Genomic DNA, 22,643 nt, shown 5'->3' with positions numbered 1-22,643 from the left:
AGGCTCTGGATTTGTGCATGCTTGAGTGCAGGTGCTGATGGAGTCCAGATGAGGGAGTAAGAGTTGGAGTTAGTTACAGGCATTTGTGAGCAGCCTGATGTGAGTGCTGGGGACACAACTTCAGTCCTCTGCAAGATGCTGGGTGTGGTGCTGGACGCCTTTAATCTCAGCACTTGGGAGGCAGATGGATTTGAGTCCAAGGCCAGCCTGGTCTACACAGCCAGTTCCTGGCCAGCCAACGATACATAGTGAGACCTTGTCTCAACAAACAACAAAGACCGGAAAGAGCAGCAAGTGTGTAACTGCTAAGCATCTCTCCAGCCCCAGAAGTCAGTTTTCCCCCTCCCTGTGGCGTACACCTTTATTTTCCATCATATTTTCAGTATTTGAGAATTTCACACAATGCATCCCCAGTCGCACTCACTTCCTATTTCTCCCGGCTCGGCCCTCCCAACCTTGTGCCCTCCCACCAAAAAAGCAAAAAAAAAACACCAAGTCCAATTTGTGTTGCCCATCTACTCCCTGGAGCATGGTCAAACTCCCAGTCAGTGTCCAGTCCCTTAAAGAAAACTGAGTCCTCCCCACCCACCCTGCCAGAAGCCATCAACTGTGAAGAGCTATACCCCAGCATCCCTATCAAGTCATGTTTTAAGATTTGTCAGGATGGTAGAGCACGTCTTTAATCCCAGCACTCTGGAGGCAGAGGCAGGCGGATCTCTGTGAGTTCAAGCCAGCCTGGTCTACAGGGAGTTCTAGGAGACAGCCAGAGCTACACAGAGAAACCCTGTCTTGAAAAACTAAAAAAAAAAAAAAAAAAAAAAAAAGCTTGGAGCTCCAGCGACAAGGCTGCACGAGATTATACACAAGGAATAAAGGAAAGGGAATAAAATTAAATTTTATAAGATTCAGTACATTTGGGAATATAAAACTAAAGCAGTTTTAATATAAATTGTTTTCCCTGGGAAGGCAAGGGTCATTAGAGAAAAGGGACAGGGGAGGCTGCTGGGGACCCCTCACTTTCCTGATGTGGAAACAGCCCGAGGGGCAGGGGAGGCTGCTGGGGACCCCTCACTTTCCTGATGTGGAAACAGCCCGAGGGGCAGGGGAGGCTGCTGGGGACCCCTCACTTTACTGATATGGAAACAGCCCGAGGGGCAGGCACTACCTCTGCTTTCTCTGCAGTACCCCTCTTTTTGGGAGGCAGGCCTAGGTGTCTTAGCGGAAGTGGTGTGCCTTAGGTCACACACCACATAAATCATTCAACACCATCTAGCTGGAGAGGAATCACAGACTTAGGCAGGTGAGAGGGGTGGGCGGCCTTTACTTACACCACGGGACCAAGGAGGAAAGGAGGCTGTATTCTGCGCTCATCAAAGACTTGTGGCCCATATTTACTTCCTGTTCTCTACTTTTCTAAGTCCTAAGTTGAAAAGGCAAAATAACAACTGGGGAGCCCTGCTTCTCTGAAGGCCACCCAAGAAAAATCTAGAAGCTGTTGCCTTAAATCATTTTATTGAGAGAGAAAAGACCAGTAGACTATCTTTTGGAGACTCTTGGGTCTCACTCAGACCCATGAGTTAGTATGAATGGACCAGAACAAGTCCATCTCTGCTGTTCAGACACCGTTTTCTAGGTAGAGGCCTAGTTTTTCAACTCAGAGGCAGGGTCTGCAGCCCCCACAGGCTGGTTTTCTGAGATGGTCTCACGGGGCAAGTCTGTGTACTTGCAGGCAGAACCTCGGGAGAGATGGACTGGGTAACGTCGTCGGTTGGTGTCCATTTTGGAAACCACTGCTCGAGGTAAATCCACATGACAACGAGCTGCCAATGCTACCAGGTAGATGAGGACGTCACTAAGCTCCTCTTGAAGGGCTGCTCGTTCCTTTGGCGGCCAGGCTTGAGGACCAGGCTCTGCATCAGACTTCCACTGACTGGAAAGAGAACAGGACAGACACACGAGCTTGCTAGTTCAGCGGGCCTGCCTCCAGTCTATCAAGTATCACACTTCCACAGCCCAGAAAACCCCTCCGAGGTAATCCACCTGCCTGGGCTCTGGATGGAGCCAGGTGGGGAAGAGACTGGAACAGGTAACAGCCAAACCCCCACGACTACCCATGCCAAGGAGAGACCAAGGGACACTGTTGAGACACTTGGAGGGTCTAGGCTACTCTTCCCTACCCTAGCTGCTGCCATTCCTAACCAAACCCCAGACCTAGGTCAGTGCAGAAGCTGAATTTACTTCCTGTTAACTTATCTTCACCCATTAATCTCCCACCCAAAGCCACTACCCCCTTTCTGTTTGCAGTCACTGTTCTTTCTCGGGTCTCGATTCAGAGGTTACCACCTCAGAAACTCTTATGTCTTCATCTCCCTTCCGCTCCCAAGACAGCTTCTTACGGAGCCGAGAAGGAACACCTGATCGATCCTCCAGCCTCTTCCTCTCCAGGGCGGGGATTCCATCCCACACCACATCTGACTTGACTCTCCTTTTAACCCACGCCAGTTGCAGATCATTTAAAATTAGCTCATGTATTATCAGTCTCCTTCCATTAGGACCGGAGTCAGCCTGGTCCAAGGCCCCATCTTTTGGTTCCAGATGACCTAACCCACAGCTGATGCTAATTCATCTGTAAAAAAGGAATGGCCTGCTCAGACGTCTGTGTTCTCTGTTCTTCAGCTCTACAATGGCTGCCCCTCAAGGGCTACACCAGTCTGCTCACTAGTCTACTCCACTCTCTCAGACGACCAATCTGCCCTGCAGGCACAGAGATCTTTCTGCAACTCAGGTTATCAGGCCCTCCGTCCAAACTCCATCACTTTCTAGCTCCAACCTTTTCTGCCTGGGTTTGCCTCCACCCTCGTCTTCCACAGTTCCGTCTTCTTCAAAATACCTGCGATGGGCCAGACGCTTGGGACAGGCCAGAGAACAAGAACAGATACGAAGTCCTCATATTGGATCGGATTCTCCCAGAATTTAACCTGCCCTTTCTTGCCTCACTAATTCCTTTTTTTTAAAAGAATGTACTGATTGTGGGTGTCCGCAGGCACCTGTGTATCTATCTGTACGTGCACTGCAGATACGCAGGAGCCTCCGCGGCCAGAAGAGTGTCAGCTCCCCTGAAACTGGAGTTATGGGCATTATGACCTGCAAGTGGGGTGCTGGGAACGGAACCCTGCTCTTCTGATGGAGCGGGAGGTGCACTGAGACATCTCAGCAGCCCCCTCGCCACCTCTGAAGTGCAAGTTCCCTGTCTGGCAGGCCACTGGGCAGGTCCTATTTTGAAATTCCTTATTTTCAGTCCACACAGGGGTAAAATGCCGGTGACAACTGTCCTTCTTAGACCTAGGTCTGCCTCACTTTTTCTCTCGCCGGAAACTGGGACCCATCTGTCATCTCTATAACCATCATCTATATATCAGCAGAATACAGCAATAAGGAAAATAAAACCCGCCCCTGTGTTTGAGGCTCAGGTACATGCTTCCCTCCCCGAACAACAGCCTCTTCCAGGAAGCCTCCCATCTACTCACAAGAGTTCTGCCAGCTCGCCCACTTCTCCCACCAAGGCTAGGAGCAAGTTCCGGGGCTGGTGGAACTGCTCCCAGTCCCGCTCAGCAGCAAACTCTGCATGGAGGCGTCGACTGGAGAGAAAACAAAGGGTGGAGGTTCAAGTCCCAGGGCTGGAGAGTGAGGGACAAGATACAGGGCCCAGGTACCAGGTCAGGTCATACACAGAGATGGGGTATAACAGGAACCCCACGGTCAGTTTTTGGATGTCCCTAAGTTATTACCTCCTAACAAGACTTGTTCTGATCATCTGGAAATGAACGCGCCCCTGTACAGATTTTAACCTCAAGCTAAATTTTGCACCACTCTTCATTATTCCATTTTTTTCCTGCTACTTCTGCTGGTCCTCTCCCTTGACGCCCTTATGTTTGAACGCCTAAGTCCAGCTAATCACCGGATGCAGTTTTGAGACAACGTCCCCTGGGGGCCTTCCTTGATATTCTGCAAGAAGAAATAACATCTCTCTACACTTCAGCCTCCCCTGTCCTCCCACCCTCACTCTTGGGGTGCACAGGCACTATCAGACCCCCGTTATCTCCTCAAAGTTGGACTAAAGGTTGGTATTAACATGCCCGGGGGCGCCACCCATTTCCCCGGCTTCAGGTGGTGCACCGTGCAGATGAGGTTTGGCTAGGCTCGCCAGAGGTCGGCCAGGAGGGCCCCGACCGACACGAGCATGTTCTTCTTGCGGACCACGTGGAGGGGACCTCCCCACTACGACAAAAGGGCCAATCTCTTCACCCGAGGCAGGACAAGGACTTGCTTACATGTCCTCAAGCGTGGGCTCCGGGCTGAAGCTGAACGGGCCGGCAGCAGCAGCATCTTCTTGCCCCGCATCATCACCACGCGTACCGCCACCAGCTTGGGACATCCCGCCCACCCTTCCCAGCCGCGCGGGCGCGAGCAAACACCGCGCCACGCTCGGAGCCGCCTCCAGGGCCCGGCCAATCATAGCGTCTTGGTGCGTTCCCGGGGCGGAGCCGGAGGAGGGCCCACTCCGATATGTGGATTTTGCTACGGCCCGCCCCTTATCCGGACTGGACCAATCTGAGGGAGCTTCAAGTGTGTTTTCTTCGCCCGTCCCCTCGAGTTCTTCCGCCCGGGGGAAACTTCTTAAAGGGAAACGGACCAGTTCAATCTGGGAAAGAGACCAGAGCAGAAAGCCTAATGCGACGTAACTGTTTGCTTAATGAACGCCAGATGGCGCCAAAGCGAAGTGGCAGGAGCGGAGGAGGCGTGTCCGCGGCAAGCAAAACCCTGCAAGTGAAGGACCCAATGTTTGCGTTGTCTCTTAGTTAGGAACGCTGCTTAAGGCTCCAGGACAGCCTTCACACATTTTGAATGAGGTCGACCAGAAAGGGTCCAGACACAAGGAGGACCCAGGCATCGTATCCCGTGTCAGTGTCCTGCTCCAGCGGATTCCAATGATTGGAAGCAATTAACCCATCCTTGTCCTACAGGGAGAGGAAGGCATTCTTCCTCTTTACCTGCAGCATAGGATACAGGACACAGAAATTTGTGGCAGGTAGATAGGGTCTGGCCTCTTCCCACCTTTCCAGCTCCATGGGTCACTATCACAGCCTTACGTAACACACAAGAGGACACCAAACTCGCTTACGTTAGCGAGTTTCTGAAGGCTCTTTAAAAAAAAGAGACATTTGTATTCATTCATTCATTCATTTAATTTATTTATTTAGTGTGTGTGTGTGTGTGTGTGTGTGTGTGTGTGCGCGCGCGCGCGCGCGCGTGTTTTGTCTGCATGTCTGTCTGTGGACCACTTGCGTGTCTTCTGCCCAGGGCAGCCAGAAGAGGATGTCAGGTTCTCTGGAACTGAAGTTACAGACGGCTGTAAGATGCCAGTGGGTACTGGGAATAGAACTTGCAGGCGCAGCAAGTGATCTTGTCCTTAGAGTCATCTTTCCAGCCCCTTAAGATTTTTTCCCTCCTTAAAATCTGCAAAGAAAATTGTGTGTATGTGTGTGGCTGGGTATGTGCACATGAGTGAAGTTGTCCGCATAGGTCGGAGATGTGGAATCCCCTGAAGCTAGAGTTATCGGCAGTTGTGAGCCACCCAGTGTGGGTACTGGGAACCAGACCCTGATCCCTCTGCAAGAGTAGCAAAGGTTCTTCATTGCCGAGCTGTCGCCTCAGCACCCTCTTTCCCATTTTTAAGGGTGCTGGAATCCAACCTAGAGACTTGACCTTACTAGGCAAGTGCTGGACCCAGTCCACTGAGCTACCCCAGCTCTTGAGTTATTAATTTCTTTCTTTCTTTCTTTCTTTCTTTCTTTCTTTCTTTCTTTCTTTATTTATTTATTTATTTATTTATTTATTTATTTATTTATTTATTTATTTTTTGGTTTTTCGAGACAGGGTTTCTCTGTGTAGCTTTGCGCCTTTCCTGGGACTCATTTGGTAGTCCAGGCTGGCCTCGAACTCACAGAGATCCACCTGGCTCTGCCTCCCAAGTGCTGGGATTAAAGGAGTGCGCCACCACCGCCCAGCGAGAGTTATTAATTTCAAACCTGAAGAATCACTGCATCATTAACCATGGCAAGAATAGAGTTACCTAAGAAGAGGCATTTTTTGTTTGTTGCTTTGATTGGTTTTATTTTATTTTATTATTATTATTTTTTTTTTTGAGGCAGGATTTTACATTGTAACCCAGGCTGTCCTGGAACTCACTATGTAGCTCAGGCTACCATCAAACTCACACCAATCCTCCATCATCTTCTAAATACTAGAATTATAGACATGAGGCTCTGTGCCCGCTGTGAGTTCAAGGCCACACTGGAAACAGCCAGGCAGTGGTGGCACACACCTTTAATCCCAGCACTTGAGATCTCATGTCTTTGCTTGGGAAAGATACATGCCTTTAATGCCAGGAAGTGATGGCAGGAAGCAGAAAGGTATATAAAGTGTGAGGACCAGGAACTAGAGGCTTTTAAGCTGTTAGGCTTTTAGCAGCGGTTCAGCTGAGATCCATTCGGGTGAGGACTCAGAAGCTTCCAGTCTGAGAATTCATGGAAACAGGATTGGATGAAGAGCTGTTGAAGTGAGGTTGGCTGTGACTTGTTCTGCTTCTCTGATCTTTCAGAATTCACCCCCAATACCTAGCTCTGGGCTTTTTATTGATAAGACCATTTAAAATTCATGTTACACACAAGTAAATATAATAATTTTTAATTAAAAATCCACAACAAATAAAAATAATAAAATTAGAGCACCAGATGGGGTGTGGTGGTGCATACCTTTAATCCCAGCACTCAGGAGGTAGAGGTAGGTGGATCTTTGAGTTTGAGGCTAGCCTGGTCTATATATGTGTTGTATAATATTATTTTAAGGTGTGTTACTTTTGTTTTAGTTTTTTTTTTTTTTTTGGTTTTTCGAGAGAGGGTTTCTCTGTGTAGCTTTGCGCCTTTCCTGGAGCTCACTTGGTAGCCCAGGCTGGCCTCGAACTCACAGAGATCCGCCTGGCTCTGCCTCCCGAGTGCTGGGATTAAAGGCGTGCGCCACCACCGCCCGGCCTGTGTTACTTTTGTTTAGGCTGCCTTTGTTTAACTCTGTGAAGCTGTGTTACTGTGCCTGTGTAAAACACCTGATGGTCTAATAAAGAACTGAACGGCCAATGATGAGACAGGAGAAAGGATGGGTGAGGCTGGCAGGCAGAGAGAATTAATCTGGGAGGAGAGAGAAAAGATCAAGGGCCTATCGAGAGAAGGAGGAGGACTCCAGGGGCCAGCCACCCAGTTACACAGCAAGCCATGGAGTAAGAATAAGATTTACAGAAGTAAGAGAATGGGAAAAGCCCAGAGGCAAAAGACAGGTGGGATAATTTAAGGAAAGCTGGCTAGCAACAAGCCAAGCTAAGGCAGGGCATTTATAAGTAAGAATAAGCCCCCATGTGTTATTTATGAGGGAGCTGGGTGGCAGGCTCCCAAAAGAGTAAAAACCAACAACAACACATGAATTCTAGGGCCAGCCAGGCCTAAACAGTAAGATTTGCTTCAAAATTAGAGCAAAAACAAAACTGCAGCTCTTCTCTGGAAGCTCCCTGGAGATCCCTTCACAGGGATGCTGTGTGCCTCGGGTTTGGAGGAGTAACAGATGAGGTTTTTAGAGTCTGAGCTCAGGGAACCTGTGGAGGCTGGTGAGGAGAGTCGGGGTCACCTCTGCATTCTCCCCAGGAGACTCTGCCTGTGAGCTTCTGTAAGGCATCTTTTAAGAACATTTTAAATGTATTATTACTGTGTGTGTGTATGTGTGTGTGTGTGTGTAGCAATGGGCATCTGGAGGTCAGAGGACAACTTTATGGAGTAGTTTTTTTTTTAAGATTTATTTATTGTGTATTATGTATACAGTGTTCTGCCTACGTGCCAGATCTCATTACAGATGGTTGTGAGCCACCATGTGGTTGCTCGGAATTGAACTCAAGAACTCTGGAAGAGCAGCCAGTGCTCTTAACCACTGAGCCATCTCTCCAGCCCATGGAGTTGGTTCTTGCTGCTGTGGGTCCCAGGGGTTGAACTCGGGTTGATAGGCTTATGTGGCAAGGGCCTTTCCATAATGAGCCATCTTGTACTAGCATCTGGCAGAAGCATCCATGGTCTTTGTCACAGTAGCGTCCTCTGAAGAGAAGGCCAGTCCTACAGGGAGGGAATGGATATGAGTGTGTATGCGGCCTCATTAGCTGTCCTCTTATTCCCAGGCTCTTCCCCCTCCCCCCATATCCAGTCAGTTTTCTCCAGTCTCCTTAGACATACCTTGGCAGTCCAACCTGCCTGCTTTAATTAGGGCTTCAATGTATTTGGACTTGTCTTTCAGTTCACACTTGTCAACAGCCCTTTATAGACCTAGCCTCCCAAGAAATTGGATCTTTTCAAACCAAGGGTGACTCTCTAGCACAAGCCAATAAATATTTTACAGGATGTCTGGCTTGGGTCAGGCAAGCATGTACATGCTTGCCTTCTCTCTGCTGCTCTCAAAAGAGTTTGGCCACCTTCCTCAATGGTCCCAGTATGGCTCTTTGGGAAACTGGAATGGAAGAGGTAATAGCCGCTTGAGAAGACCGTGGTGAAGGCTTATTGCTAGGCAGATTATGTGACAGCAGAGAGACTTGCCCTGACCAGTGAGACAGAGACAATAGGGTATGCTGGGATACCAGGAGCTAAGGGCTTGGGTACCCACTGCCAGTGCCCTTGAGAAGATCTTTGCTAATCTTAGCCTCAGTTTCCCTATATAGATCATAGGGATCTGGCCTAGGTGGCCTCAAAGGACCCTTCATGTGTGGTGGGTAGAATGGGACAATATGTGTCCGTAGCTACATCCACCACCGTATTAAATCTTGTTATATTTTTTTCAGGAGGACCAAGTGTTATGGGATGTCCTGTATGCTGTATGTGTTGCTCTGATTGGTTGACAAGTAAAATGCTGATTGGCCAGTAGCCAGGCAGGAAGTATAGGCGGGATAAGCAGACAAGGAGAATTCTGGGAAGAGGAAGGCTGAGTGAGGAGATGTGGCTGGGCAAGTATGAATAATATTAAGCCTCTGTGTGATTATTTTACAAAAGGCTGTGGGACTGTGGGTGAGAGATTTTTCCTGACCACGGGCCAGGTGGGACACAGAAAAACTTCTGCTACAATTAGCATTCACTGTCAGGCACTGAGCCATCTAGACCTAAGAAAGATTAAAGATTTGGAATGTACAGAAATGGAGCCACTCTGGGCTTCCTCGTCTCACAGTCTCATGCCAGCAGCAGCGCAAACTCGTCTCCTGGCAGCTGCCTGTGAGACGGAGCTGGCCGCCAGCCGCCATGAGCTAAGGAGCATGGCTGCAGATTTACGCCACAGGACACAGAGGCATCTCCAAGCTGTACAATGTGGAGCATGGTGGATTTAGCCTTTGCTAGTACAGACAGAAAAAAGAAAGAAAAGGTTTTGGGACTACACGCTGCTGGATGGAAGCGTAGATCCACTGCTTCACAGAGTCAGCGATGAGCATGGTTCCCCCAAAGCTGGTTCTGCCATGTTGGGAAGCTGAGGTGGGCGGAGTCAACAGCAAAGCTTAGGATCCCCATAAGACTATCAGCACCCCTATCAGCAGGAAGTAGCCTAGAACACTACGATCACATTCCCCAAAACTAGATTATGGATATTTGTCTTTGCTTAGAGATTGTTTACAAATTGTTATTGGTCACAGTCAATATCTTTCTAAAGAAAAAAGGGGAATAGGATATAGATATGATAGGATGAAAGGGTAGATTATTGAATCTACTTTTAAAGAACAACAACTTGTGTAAAGTATTTTATATTGCTATGAATTTTAGTATATTGATACAAATTTAAAGTTAATTTTATTATACTGTATGTGTATTTTTACTCTTGTTTAAGGTATTATGTTTATACAACTCATTTAAAATTGTAATATATCATTAAGAAATACAGATTAATAGTTAATCATCTGTGATAATCAAACTTATAGTCATGTTAGTTAAGTTTTCTAGGTATACATAGATAGATTTCAATTAGATAGGTAATCTTCAAACACTTCAAAGACCTACAGAATATGGCATTTAAAATGTTTTAAAAATTTAGACTTTCCTGAACAATGAGAGATGTCTGCTCCTGGCAGCACTGATTTACTTCAAAGAGGAGGATGGGCATCGAAGACACTCCATATGGAGTTTATCTTCTTCTTGGCAAAAATAGCCATTTGGGCAGGAAACTGTTCTTGCCTGGACTGCTTGACAAAAAGTTGTATTGATTGGACGTGCAGGACCCATAGGAAAATGACCACTGGACTTTGCAAGATAAAATGGTTCCTGCTTCGCAGAAGAAACTGCCAGATATTCTACAGGACACAGAGAGAAATGACTGAGAGACTCTAGACCTATGGGCTGAAAATGGATGCCCCAACATTGCAGAAGAACTTTAGGTGACTGTCCAGGCAGCCAGCTGTCTCTGTCATTCTAGATTTTTGGAAGTTGCTTACAATGCTCTTCCTGTTTACTTAGGTAATATTATATTCTTCTGAGGTCTTTGATGTAGTTGAAGACTAGATAGTTATCATTATAACTTTCCTTGGTTATGATAAAAGATAAATTAGATATGAAACTTTAGACTCACAAATATGATAGATAGAACATTTTCTTTAATTTTGCCAAATACAAATAGACTAGATATTATAACTGTAATTCTTGCTTGATAACTGTTCTATTATATGTAATTTTACTATGTTACAGTTAAAACCTCCCTTTTTGATTAGACAGAAAAGGGAGATGCTGTGGGATGTTCTGTATGCTGTGAATATGTGTTGCTCTGATTGGTTGATAAATAAAATGCTGATTGGCCAGTAGCCAGGCAAGAAGTATAGGGGGGATAAGCAGACAAGGAGAATTCTGGGAAGAGGAAGGCTGAGTGAGGAGATGCCAGCCCACTGTCCAGGGAGCAGCATGTAATGGCACACGGGTAAAGCCATGGAAAATGTGGCAACATACAGAGTAACAGAAATGGGCTGAGTTAAAGTCAAGAGCTGGTCAGTAGTTAGCCTGTATGGCTGAGCAGTTTTAATCAATATAAACCTTTGTGTGTTTACTTGGGGGATGAGAGTGGGAGAGATTTGTTCCGACCACCAGCCTGCTGGGACACAGGAAAATGTTCAGCAACAACCAAGAATGGAGACTTTAACCCTTTCAGGCCCAGAGGGACTCCAGTACCCCTAGGGGTCTGGGGTTCTACCCCTGTCCTCCTCCACACATGCTGAAATCCAGTCAGAAGGTCCCACACCTTCTCTGCCTGCCTTCATTCACAAAGTTCTTCCATCTGGATACCTATCCCCTTCTCCACACACCAAAACCTAACCTGCCCATCCCACAGAGCCCTGCTTAAAAGCCTCTCTCTCTGGAAAGCTAAAGGCTCTTGAAAAAGGCAAGAGTTTGGGTCAGAAGGATTGACCTCCATACATGTGTTCTTGAGCATGCTTGCACGCGCACACAAACACACACACCGTTGTAGAACATTATTTTAAGGTGTGTTACTTTTGTTTATGTTACGTTTGTTTAACTGTGTGAAGCTATGTTACTGTGCCTGTCTAAAACACCTGATGGTCTAATAAAGAACTGAATGGCCAATAGCAAGGCAGGAGAAAGGATAGGTGGGGCTGGCAGGCAGAGAGAATATATAGAGGGAGAAATCTGGGAGAGAGGGAAAAAAGAAGTATCCTGAGAAGGAGGAGGACTCCAGGGGCCAGCCCACCCAGCTACACAGCAAGCCATGGAGCAAGAGTAAGATTTACAGAAGAGAATGGGAAAAGCCCAGAGGTAAAAGGTAGATAGAATAATTTTAAGTTAAGGAAAGCTGTCAAGAAAGAAGTCAAGCTAAGGCTGGGCATTTATAAGTAATAATATGCCTCCATGTGTGATTTATTTGGGAGCTGGGTGGCAGGCCTCCCAAAAGACCAAAAAACAACCAACAAAACACATACACTACTTTTTTTTAAAAAAAATATTTATTTATTTTTCTATTATCAGTTTGATACAGTATAAATTCTTATCCTAATAGTGAAATGTTTCATTGAGGCTTGCCCAGTAATTGAGTAAAACCAAAACTTATAAGGCACAGTCATCCTAGGGTCCCCCCTGCTATATAGCCTCCCTGGTTCTGTGGTTTGCAGTCTGATTGTTCTTTGCTTTATATCTAGAATCCACTTATGAGTGAGTACATACCATGTTTGTCCTTCTGTGTTTGTGTTACCTCACTCAAGATGATATTTTCTAGTTCCATCCATTTGCCTGCAAATTTCATGCTGTCATTGTTTTTCTCTACTGAGTAGTACTCCATTGTGTACATGTACCACATTTTCTTGATCCATTCTTCAGTTGACGGGCATCTAGGTTGTTTCCAGGTTCTGGCTATTACGAATAGTGCTGCTATGAACATAGTTAAGCATATATCTTTGTGGTATGATTGAGCATTCCTTGGGTATATGCTCAAGAGTGATATGGCTGGGTTTTGAGGTAGATTGATTCCCAATTTTCTGAGAAACCGCCATACTGATTTCCACAGTGGTTTTATAAGTTTGCATTCCCACCAACAGTGGTGGAGTGTTCCCTTTGCTCTGTATCCTCTCCATGTGACTGTCATTAGTGTTTTTGATCATAGCCATTCTAATCTCAGAATGGTGGTATCTCAGAGTCGTTTTGATTTGCATTTCTCTGATGACTAAGGATGTTGAACATTTCCTTAAATGTCTTTCAGCCATTTGCGATTCTTGTTTTGTGAATTCTCTGTTTAGCTCTTTAGCCCATTTTTTAATTGGATTGTTAGGTATTTTGATGTCTAGTTTCTTGAGTTCTTTATATACTTTGGAGATCAGTCCTCTGTCAGATGTGGGGTTGGTGAAGATCTTTTCCCATTCTGTAGAATGTTGTTTGGTCTTATTGACCGTGTCTTTTGCCCTACAAAAGCTTCTCAGTTTCAAGAGGTCCCATTTATTAATTGTTGTTCTCAGTGTCTGTCCTGCTGGTATTATATTTAGGAAGTGATCTCCTGTGCCAAGAATACTTCCTACTTTCTCTTCTTTTAAGTTTAGTGTAACTGGATTTATTTGTTTTTTGTTTGTTTTGTTTTTTTGTTTTTTGAGACAGGGTTTCTCTGTGTAGCTTTGCGCCTTTCCTGGATCTCACTCTGTAGCCCAAGCTGGCCTCGAACTCACAGAGATCCGCCTGCCTCTGCCTCCCGAGTGCTGGGATTAAAGGCGTGTGCCACCACCGCCCAGCCGTGTAACTGGATTTATGTTGAGGTCTTTGATCCACTTGGACTTGAGTTTTGCACGCTACATTTTTAAAAGGAAAGGATGGGCTGGAGAGATGGTTCAACTGTGAACAGCACTGGTTGCTCTTCCAGAGGACCCAAGTTCAATTCCCAGCATCCACGTGGCAGCTCACAACTGTCTGTAACTCCAGTTCCAAGGGACCTGACACCCTCATACAGACATACATGCAGGCAAAACACCAATGCACATAAAATAAAAATAAATCATTGAAATTTTTATTTTAACAAAAAAGGAATTTGGGCCTTTCTCTTTCTAATTCTCACAGCACTCTAACCTTTCATCATAATTTTTCGTCTAGACACCTAAACCAGAGTTTATTGGGACCCAAAGTTTGCTCAGAGCAGGTACTCAGTGGGTCTAATGAGTTTATGTTGGAGTGTATCTCATTGTGTTTCCTCCATGACTGCCTCCCACTCCTTTTTAAATTCTGAAACGGGCTCACACAGGTTAGCCGTAAACACACTATGTAGCGCAGGTTATTTCCTCCCACTTCAGCTTCCTGGGAGCTAGAATCGCAGGTGTGTTCCATCATGCTCAGCCGGGCTGCACCTAGTTCACCTAAGTTACAACAGACTGAGGCCCTCAGAGGCCAGGGCCTGACTCAGACTGAGGTAAGGCGGTACTGATGCTGCCACTCTGGCTGGGGAGGAGAGGAGGCAGTGAACCTGTCTCCAGGCTGCCCAGCATGGCCTTCCCCCTGTTGTGTCCTGTCCTGTAAGCCCTGTCCTCTGCTCTCACTGTACCCCTCTCTTCCTTCTCCTCCATCACCTGCTTGCTTGAAAGAATGTTTATGAGTGTTCTCCCTGCATGTCTGTGCGCCACATGTGAGCCTGGTACCCACAAAGCCAGAAAAAGGGGTCAGATCCCCTGAAAATGGAGTCACAGACAGTTGTGAGCTGCCGGGTGGGTGCTGGGAACTGAACCCAGGTCTCTGGAAGAGCAGCCAGCGCTCCTAACCACTGAGCCATCCCTCCAGCCTGCCCTGTTTGCTCTTAGAGTCTCATGTCCACCCATGGCATTGTCATCTCTACCACCTGCTGCCTTCACTTTTATGGCCAGCCTGTCCCCAAGGCAGGCTTGGGTGCTTCCATACTGTCGACCTTGAACTCTGCCTGGGCTAAGTCGAGGACCCACACAAGGACACCTCCACCTTCTCTTTCCTTTTCTACTGTCAGTGCTGTCTAGAAAATGAAGCAATAAGAGAGCCTGTAAGGGGCTGGAGAGGTGGCTCAGTAGTCAGGCTCTGCTGCTCTTGCCGAGGACCCCAGTTCAGCTCCCAGCACCTGCATGGGGGCTCACATCCATTCGTAACTCCAGTTCTAAGGGGTCTGACACCCTTTTCTGACTACATGGGCACCAGGCACACAGGTGGTGCACATTCATACATGTGGGCAAACACTCATCCACATACAAAAAACCAGGAGAGAGAAAGCGCCTTTAAGTGGGAAACAGACCCGACTCGAATTCCTTCTCCAAAGACGTGTTTTGTAGACAAATGACACCAGCTTCCACTGCTAGGCGACACCAGGCACAAGAGCTAGGACGATGTGAAAAAGGGTGACGGTCCTCAAGGTCCACCCCTCTCTCCCTCCCTCCCTCCCTCATCCATCCATACCTCTGCTCCCTCCCTTCCCTCCATCTCCCCCCTCCCTCCAGAACACTAACCAGGTACTGATCAGTCTGAGGTGTGAGCATCCCTGTCCTCTTGAAGCTTATATACTAGGGGACAATTTTTTTTTTTAAAGATTTATTTATTATGTATACAGTGTTCTGCCTGCATGTACGCCTGCAGGCCAGAAGAGGGCACCAGATCTCATTACAGATGGTTGTGAGCCACCATGTGGTTGCTGGGAATTGAACTCAGGACCTCTGGAAGAGCAGCCAGTGCTCCTAACCGCTGAGCCATCTCTCCAGCCCCCTAGGGGACAATTTTGTTTCATTTTTAAATTTTTACTTTATATTTACTATCTGTGTGTGTGTGTGATGTGTATGTGTTCACACACAAAGTGCAGGTCAAAGGACAACTTCTCAGAGTCTGTTCTCTCCTCCCTCCATGGATTACGGGGCTTGAACTCAGGATATTGGGCTAAGTGCTTTTACCTGCCGAGTCATCGAACCGGAACAAAAGTTTACTTTTTTCTTTTTTTAAACAGCTGGGGATTAAACCTAGGGCTTCATGCACGGGAGGCCCAGCGCTCCACCCACTGAGGCCCCAACCCCGCCCTCACCCCGGCTCCCACCTCGGCCCCCACCCCGGCCCCCACCCCGGCCCTAACCTTAGCCCCCACCCCGGCCCCCACCCCGGCCCCCACCCCGGCCCCCACCCGGCCCCCACCCCGGCTCCCACCTCGGCCCCCACCCCGGCCCCCACCCCGGCCCTAACCTTAGCCCCCACCCCGGCCCCCACCCCGACCCCCACCCCGGCCCCACCCCGGTCCCCACCCGGGCCCCCACCCCAGCCCCCACCCCAGCCCTAACCTCAGCCCTTTCAGAGAATAATTTCAAAGTAAATTAATACATTTTAAATGAAGCAATTATAGGACAAGTGGGAGAAGGGCTGGGTGCTAGGCCGCTGCTGAGTGGTAGACAGTGTGCCTGGAGGGCACTGAGTTCTGCCCGATACTGAGTTCTGCCCACAGGCCTTCCGTAGCTGATGTCTGCTGAGGAGACAGACGGGTTCTTCGTGAGGTTTCTTTTGAAAGACTTTTTTCTTTTTTAAACGTTATTTTATGTACATCGGTGTTTTGCCACGGGTGTCGGGTCCCCTGGAACTGGAGTTACAGCCAGTTGTGAGCTGTCACATGGGTGCTGGGAATTGACCCAGGTCCTCTGGAAGAACAGGTGGTGCTCTTAACCACTGAGTCATCTCTCAAGCCCGAAAGACTTTTTTTTTGGTTTTTCGAGACAGGGTTTCTCTGTGTAGCTTTGCGCCTTTCCTGGAACTCGCTTTGGAGACCAGGCTGGCCTCGAACTCACAGAGATCCACCTGGCTCTGCCTCCCGAGTGCTGGGATGAAAGGCGTGCGCCACCACCGACCGACTCTGAAAGACTTTTAAATTGAAATTATTTTAAGATTTTTGGAATGATGGTCCTGGGGATGGAACTAAGGCTGGTCTTCATACACGTACTCTTCTCCTACTGAGCTGTATTTTCAGGCCTTTTGAAGGGGTTTGAGCCTGGACAGGACTGAAAATGGACCAGCCAGTTAGAGTCTAAAGTGGTTTTCTATTGGGAGGAAGGTAAAAAGTGAGAGGTGCTAGGCGGAGCGTCTTGGTTTGTCTATCGCCCCTGGAAAAGCTACTGAGTTTAAAGTTAATGAATGTGTGAAGCTGGAGACCTGCAGTGGGGTCCACACCCCAGCATCTGGTGAAGAGCTCTGTAAGAGCGTGGAGACGGATGATCAACTTTCGTTGTTATTAAATGACATTTATATCAACTGTGGTATTGATTGTTGAATACTATGGCATGATTACATTTCCTTTATACTACTGAGTTGCTTTTTCGGCTGGGTTTTTCTTTTTTTGTTTCCATTTGTTAACTTTCTATATGATTATCACTGATTCTTTATATATTGTCGTTATTCTTCCCATACAGATTCCACACAATTCGATGTGCCAAGACTCCATTGAATTGTGTTCTTGCCGAGAGGCTTCTGGTTCTGCTGGCTGGGTTGTGTCCTCAGGATGGCGGATGGCTTCACCTCTCTCCAGTGAGGTCCAGTTTTGTTTCCTTTTCTCTTTGCTCTCTGGGAACACAACGCCCGGCAGTTTTACTTGCTTGTTTTCATGGTTCTGGGAATAAACACAGGCCTAACACACACTAGGAAATTGTTCCACCACTGAAATGCATGCTTAGCCTGTCCGGTAGTTTCCTGAGAAAGGCTGCATGGGATGAAATTGTTTAGATATTTTGCATGTCTCAAAATATCTGTTTTGAGACAGGGGCCCCCTGTGTAGTTCTGGCTAGCCTTGAACTCATGATCTTTACCTCTGGCAATTTAAAGCTTCGTAGAATTAGTATGTCTTGGAAGTCTCTGTGTCAGAGGTGGGCACGGTGGCTCACACCTGTAAATTTGGTCCTTGGGAAGCTGAGGCAGGAGGAGTTTACAAGTTCAAGGCTATCCTAGGGTTCACAGTGAGTTCCAGCATAGTCCTGGCTGTAAAATCTGACCCCTTCCTCAAAACAAACAGCAATAACAAAATTCACTATGCTGGGAATTCAAGAGGCATGGAATTTTCAGCTTATTTTCTGTTTTGTTTTTGAGACAGGGTTCATATAGCCCAGGCTTACCTAGAACTTTCTATATACGTGAGGGTGACTTTGAACCCCGGATCTTTCTGGCTCCCCTACCCAAGCCCTGGGATTACAGGAAGGTACCAGCAGGCCTACCTACTTTCAACTAAGGAAAAACAAAACAAAACAAAAACAAACAAAACCCCCTTTAAAAATTATTTCACATGTATGATATAATGTTTTGCTTGCATGCATACATAAACATGACATATATGCCTGATGCCCTTGGGTTCAGAAGAAGGCATCAGATCTCCTGGAACTGGAGCTTTGGACGGTTGTGAGCCGCCATGTGGGTGCGGAGGATGGAACCTGGGTCCTCTGGAAGCGCAGCTAATGCTCTGCGGAGCCGTCTCCAGCCCCCGCTTGCACGTTTTAAGTTTGAGAACACTTGCATTACTCTCTCCCTGGTAAGTTTCTTTCTTTCACCTGTCTTATTCCTGGAGCTCCCGGGTCACCTGATTTTCATATATTTTCCTTGTCTATTACACATCTTTTTCATGATTTTGTTTTCTGCCAGCCTTTTCCACCCTTGTCATCTCTTGCTGTATGGCATGTTTAGGTCTCCAGATCCCGAGCACTTTCCCTGAGAAATCATCCTTCTGGACTTTCCTTCTTCCCCCACTTCTCTCTGAACTGTCTTTCCCTTAATTTTTTTTTCCAAGTTGGAAGCTTGCCTCAAATGTCTAGTGATCCTTGATTGCTCTTATTTAAAAATAAGAATAAGCTGGGCAGTGGTGGCACACACCTTTAGTTCCAGCACCTGGGAGGCAGAGGCAGGTGGATCTCTATGAGTTCAAGGCCAGCCTGGGCTTCAAGGCTACAGAGTGAAATCCAGGACAGCCAGGGCTACATATTGAGGCCCTGATTCAAAAAAGATAAACAAACAAACAAACAAATACCCAGCAACAATAAAGAATGAGGGAACAGAGAGATGGCCCATTGGTTAACAGCACTGGCTGCTCACGCAGGAGAAAAACAAACAAAAAACCCAGCAACAATAAAGAAAAAGGGACAGAGAGATGGCTCATCATACTAGCACTGGCTGCTCATGCAGGAGTCCAGGTTCCATCCCCAGCACCCACAACAATCTCTAACTCCAGATCCAGGGGATTCAAAGCCCTCTTCTGGCCTCTGGGGGGCACTGCACGTGTATGATGTATATATCCATGCAGGCAAAACACTCATTTACATAAAAATAAAATAAAGAAAAAACTAAAAGAATGAGTTGGGTGTGGCAGCACATACATTTAATCCTGGCACAGGAGAGGCAGAGGCAGGGAAATCTCTGAGCTCTAAACCAGGCTGGTCTACCTAGCAAGTTCCAGGCCAGACCCAGCTACATAGCAAGACCTTTCCTAAAACAATACCAGAAGACACGGGGTAGCTAGGGAGTGCGGCTCAGTAACAGAGTGCTGGCCTAGCAACTAGTCCTTGAAAGGGAAGCAACTTTGCAAAAAGAAAGAACAAAGTTGCATTCTCAGCAGACAGGAAGACAAGGTATCGAAAACCTTTGAGGCCAAAGCGGGAAGATCTAGGCCAAAGCGGGAAGATCTAGACAAGCCTCGGTTACACAGAATGATGCTGTCAAGTGTTGGGGCAGTTGGCGGGTGGGCAGGCATTGAAGTCTTATGTATTGGGGAACTTCAGGGAAGTGCTTTTACTTATAAAGAGCTTGCATTTAAACAACTGTGTTCTGGACATGGTCACCTTCTCCAGAGTATTTCAACTGTCAAGCTACTGGATGGTACCTGGGTCCTCTTAAGCTTCATTGCCAAGGTTACCCTTTCTGGTGGGAGATTAAACCAGGACTTTGCCCGAGCCGCACCACTGTGACACTGAATTACACAACTCCCTGGCCAGTGTTTTAAAACTTATCTCCTTTTATCACCACCCAAGCCCCAAAGCACTGCGTACTGAACCGAAGCTCTTATGCATCCTGGGCACCCTCCAACAAATCCTAGCTCAGTTTTCTTTTGTATGTGTGTGTGGGGGTGTTGAGGCAGGGTCTCATGTAGATGTAGCCTAGGCTAGCCTTGAGCTTTCTATATAACCAAAGATGACCTTGACTTCTGCTCCTTCTGCTTCTATCTCCCAAGTGCTGGTGAACCCAGCAGGCTTATTTGGTGCTGGGGACTGAACCAGGGTTTCAGGTGTGCTAGGCAAGCGACGTCAGGCTGTCCACTGCTGCGCTTGGTGTCCAGCCTTTTTCCTCCCGGAGAGAAAGGTAGTCACCCATCTCCAAGTGTGGGGGAGGGGTGCTACAAAGTGTGAGGCCATTAATTGCTGTGTATAAGCTTTTAGCCAGGTCTCTTCCCATGCCAACGCCTTGCCTCCACCTTCCAGAGCTATTTCCTGTTAGTATCCCCCACTTTCAGAAAGCCTCTTTATTCTGCTCAGCCAGTTTTGCTCTCTATCTTCCTAGCTTTTAAACACTGGCCACTTTTTTTTTTTTTCCTATTTCCTGTCTACCTTGTAATCCCTAGAGTTGACATCTATTCCAGGTACTCTTCTGTCATCGCCTGGGGACAGGCAACTCAAATACCCGGGCTCAGGGGCGGGACAACACCCCCTTTCTATTTTGTAGGTTCGAAACATCAAGGGATCAAAAGATTCACAATTGCAGCTAGGCTTGGCCGCACACACCTGGACTCGGCACACAGGAGTTCAAGGCCATCCTCCACTACCTGAGAACCTGCCGGAAACCAAACAAAAACTGACCCACAAAACCAAACATTAGCCACAGGAGTTTTTCAACGAAGTTCCTTTTATTTATTTAGCTGTAAGAAATTTTCTTTATTAACTAAATCTCCGGGAATTTTCAGCATAAGATTTAGTATATTAATGCCCACCAACACCTGGCTCTGAGGCTTGTTCAGTCTCTTCCAGTCCGCAGTGGGAGTTAGAGGAGGAGACATCATTAACAGAGACCAAGGCAGGGGACTGCGTCTTCCTTTCCTAGTTGGACAAGTTGCTCAACTCTTGTCCAGAACAGGAAAAGAGGCGGTTTCTCAGAAAAATTAATAATGAATTTGACAATGAATCAGTAAGAGTTCTAACAATTTAGACTTATCAATATATTGGTCCAAACTCTAATTTCTTTTCATGTTACAGTTTACTTTTTCTGTGTGTAATCTTAATAATCTTACTCCCTGTGCAGAAATGAATCAACTCAGTGCAAAGAAAAAAAATCCCTCAACCTGGAATAGTCTCATCTTGCTTTGGGAAAAGGCTTCCTGCTCCTCAATCAACAGATGAACACACATTCCCCCGGTGCTACTTCTGGCCCTAGATCTACATACAGGCGGCTTTGGATGGAACTAGCAAGGGCACCTGGAGGCACTACGCAGAGGGCCTTGGCAAAGGTCTTAAAATCAGCCCTGGGCAACAGTCCGTGAGCGCGTGGGATGGCTCTGCGTCCCCAACAACTTCTGCTATTCCATTTCATAAACTAGGCTCAGCGGCGGCGTTGGAATTTTCAGGAGCAGCAGCAGCAGCAGCAGCAGCAGCGGCGGGCGCGGCTCCCCGAGGTAGAACTTCAATAACGCGAGGCTTGTCAATGATACGGGCTGTCCGGTTTCCCTTCTCCACGATGCCGACGATCCACGCTTGGTGACCCTCTCCATACTTGGAAGATTTGATTTCCGAACAAAAGCGTGCTGCCTGTTCTCTTGGCAGACAAATCAGTAATCCCCCAGAGGTTTCGGCTGATGTTCCCTGGAGGAGGCCAAAGCGCCCGCTGGCTTTGCTGATGGCAGCCATCTTGGCAATGATTGGCAGGTTATGGATGACAAAGGACACTTCATTTTTCTGTTGTTTCGCGAGGTTCTGAGAGTGTCCTAAAATGCCAAAGCCTGTGATATCTGTGGCTGCGTGGGCATTGAACGTGTGCATCAACCCAGCAGCAGTTCTGTTTAGAGTAGCCATGTTGAACATAGCTTCCTGATAGGCCAACTCGACTTCCTCTCTGGAAACCACCATCTTGATCTTATTCCACTTCTCGGGGTTATCCAGCCACTGGTGGGCATTGGCGGCCACCTGGGTTCCCAAAGGCTTGGTCAGCACCAGCACGTCTCCCACCACCGCACTGTCGGGCATTATGAACTCATTCTGCTGACACACCACGGTGGCCACCCCGCCGATGATAATCCAGGGGTTGACCACCGTCTGCCCCCCCGTCACTGCAGTGCCCCCCTCCTCGGCAGCATCACGGAAGCCTTTGATCATGAGCGGCGTCACCTTCTCTCGTTCCTTCTCACTCATGCTCTGGCTGACACTGAGCAGCATCAGCATGTTGTCGCACTCGGTGATGCCCATGGCGTAGAGGTCACTGAGCACGTTGGCACAGGCTATGCGCCCCATCATGTAGGGATCTTCCACCAAGGGGTAAAAGAAGTCGGTGGTCTGCACCAGCGACAGGCCGCCGTGCCTCAGGGGGATGACGCACGAGTCCAAGCCAATGCTCAGCGAGGGGAGGGCCGAGCTGGGGCCCGGCCTGGCGGCCAGGCCCCCTTCCTGCACCGTCTCTTCCGGACCCCCGACCAGACCCGAGGCGAGCGGGGGCTGCAGCGCGGGCCGCGTCAGTCCCTCCAGGAGTTTGAGCAGAGTCTCCTGGGGGACCTTGCAGCCTCAGCCCTTCATGCCAGAGAAGCTCGTCAGCCGCCAGCTCGGGCTGAAGCCCAGCGTCTGGGGCTCGAACGGCCGGTAGTTGGAGAAACTCCGGCCCGCCGGGCCGAAGGAACCTTCCGCCGCCACCAGCGCCGCCATGGCCTCTCCGCTGGCGCCTGCCGCCGCTTCCGCCATCGTGCCGCCGGCGGGGGAGGCCGGGCGGACCAGAGGCCCCGGTACCTGCAGGCGAGCCCGCTTGCCACAGCAGGCAGAGGTTCCCGGAGGAGATGGGGGTACCACACGTGTCGGAGCGGAGGACGCCAGCCACGCTGCCCGGCCGAGCGCCGCG

General features: G+C 48.1%; 2 protein-coding genes across 2 annotated transcripts; both read right to left on the bottom strand.

Annotated features, from left to right (window-relative positions):
* Window positions 1-1,493: 1,493 nt before the first annotated feature.
* On the bottom strand, window positions 1,494-4,489 carry Dctpp1 (dCTP pyrophosphatase 1). The gene is made up of 3 exons (XM_028885691.2): window positions 4,332-4,489; window positions 3,528-3,638; window positions 1,494-1,930 (listed from the first exon to the last, which is right to left on the bottom strand). The coding sequence occupies exons 1-3, from the start codon at window positions 4,433-4,435 to the stop codon at window positions 1,642-1,644; spliced, it is 504 nt and encodes a 167-aa protein (XP_028741524.1). The 5' UTR covers window positions 4,436-4,489; the 3' UTR covers window positions 1,494-1,641.
* Window positions 4,490-20,433: 15,944 nt separating this feature from the next.
* On the bottom strand, window positions 20,434-22,643 carry Sephs2 (selenophosphate synthetase 2). The gene has a single exon (XM_028885566.2). The coding sequence runs from the start codon at window positions 22,487-22,489 to the stop codon at window positions 21,131-21,133; it is 1,359 nt and encodes a 452-aa protein (XP_028741399.1). The 5' UTR covers window positions 22,490-22,643; the 3' UTR covers window positions 20,434-21,130.

The sequence above is a fragment of the Peromyscus leucopus genome, chromosome 1 (genome assembly GCF_004664715.2).
Source record: "Peromyscus leucopus breed LL Stock chromosome 1, UCI_PerLeu_2.1, whole genome shotgun sequence".
NCBI lineage: Eukaryota > Metazoa > Chordata > Mammalia > Rodentia > Cricetidae > Peromyscus > Peromyscus leucopus.
Note: the sequence above shows the minus strand (reverse complement) of the source record. Positions and strands in the feature narration are given on the sequence as shown.

Coding starts and splice junctions, on each gene's coding strand:
- Dctpp1 (XM_028885691.2), bottom strand. CDS start 4,435: ATGTCCCAAGCTGGTGGCGGTACGCGTGGTGATGATGCGGGGCAAGAA. Junction 3,639..4,331: donor GAGCCCACGCTTGAGGACAT/GTAAGCAAGTCC, acceptor TTTTCTCTCCAG/TCGACGCCTCCATGCAGAGT. Junction 1,931..3,527: donor GGCGAGCTGGCAGAACTCTT/GTGAGTAGATGG, acceptor TTCTCTTTCCAG/TCAGTGGAAGTCTGATGCAG.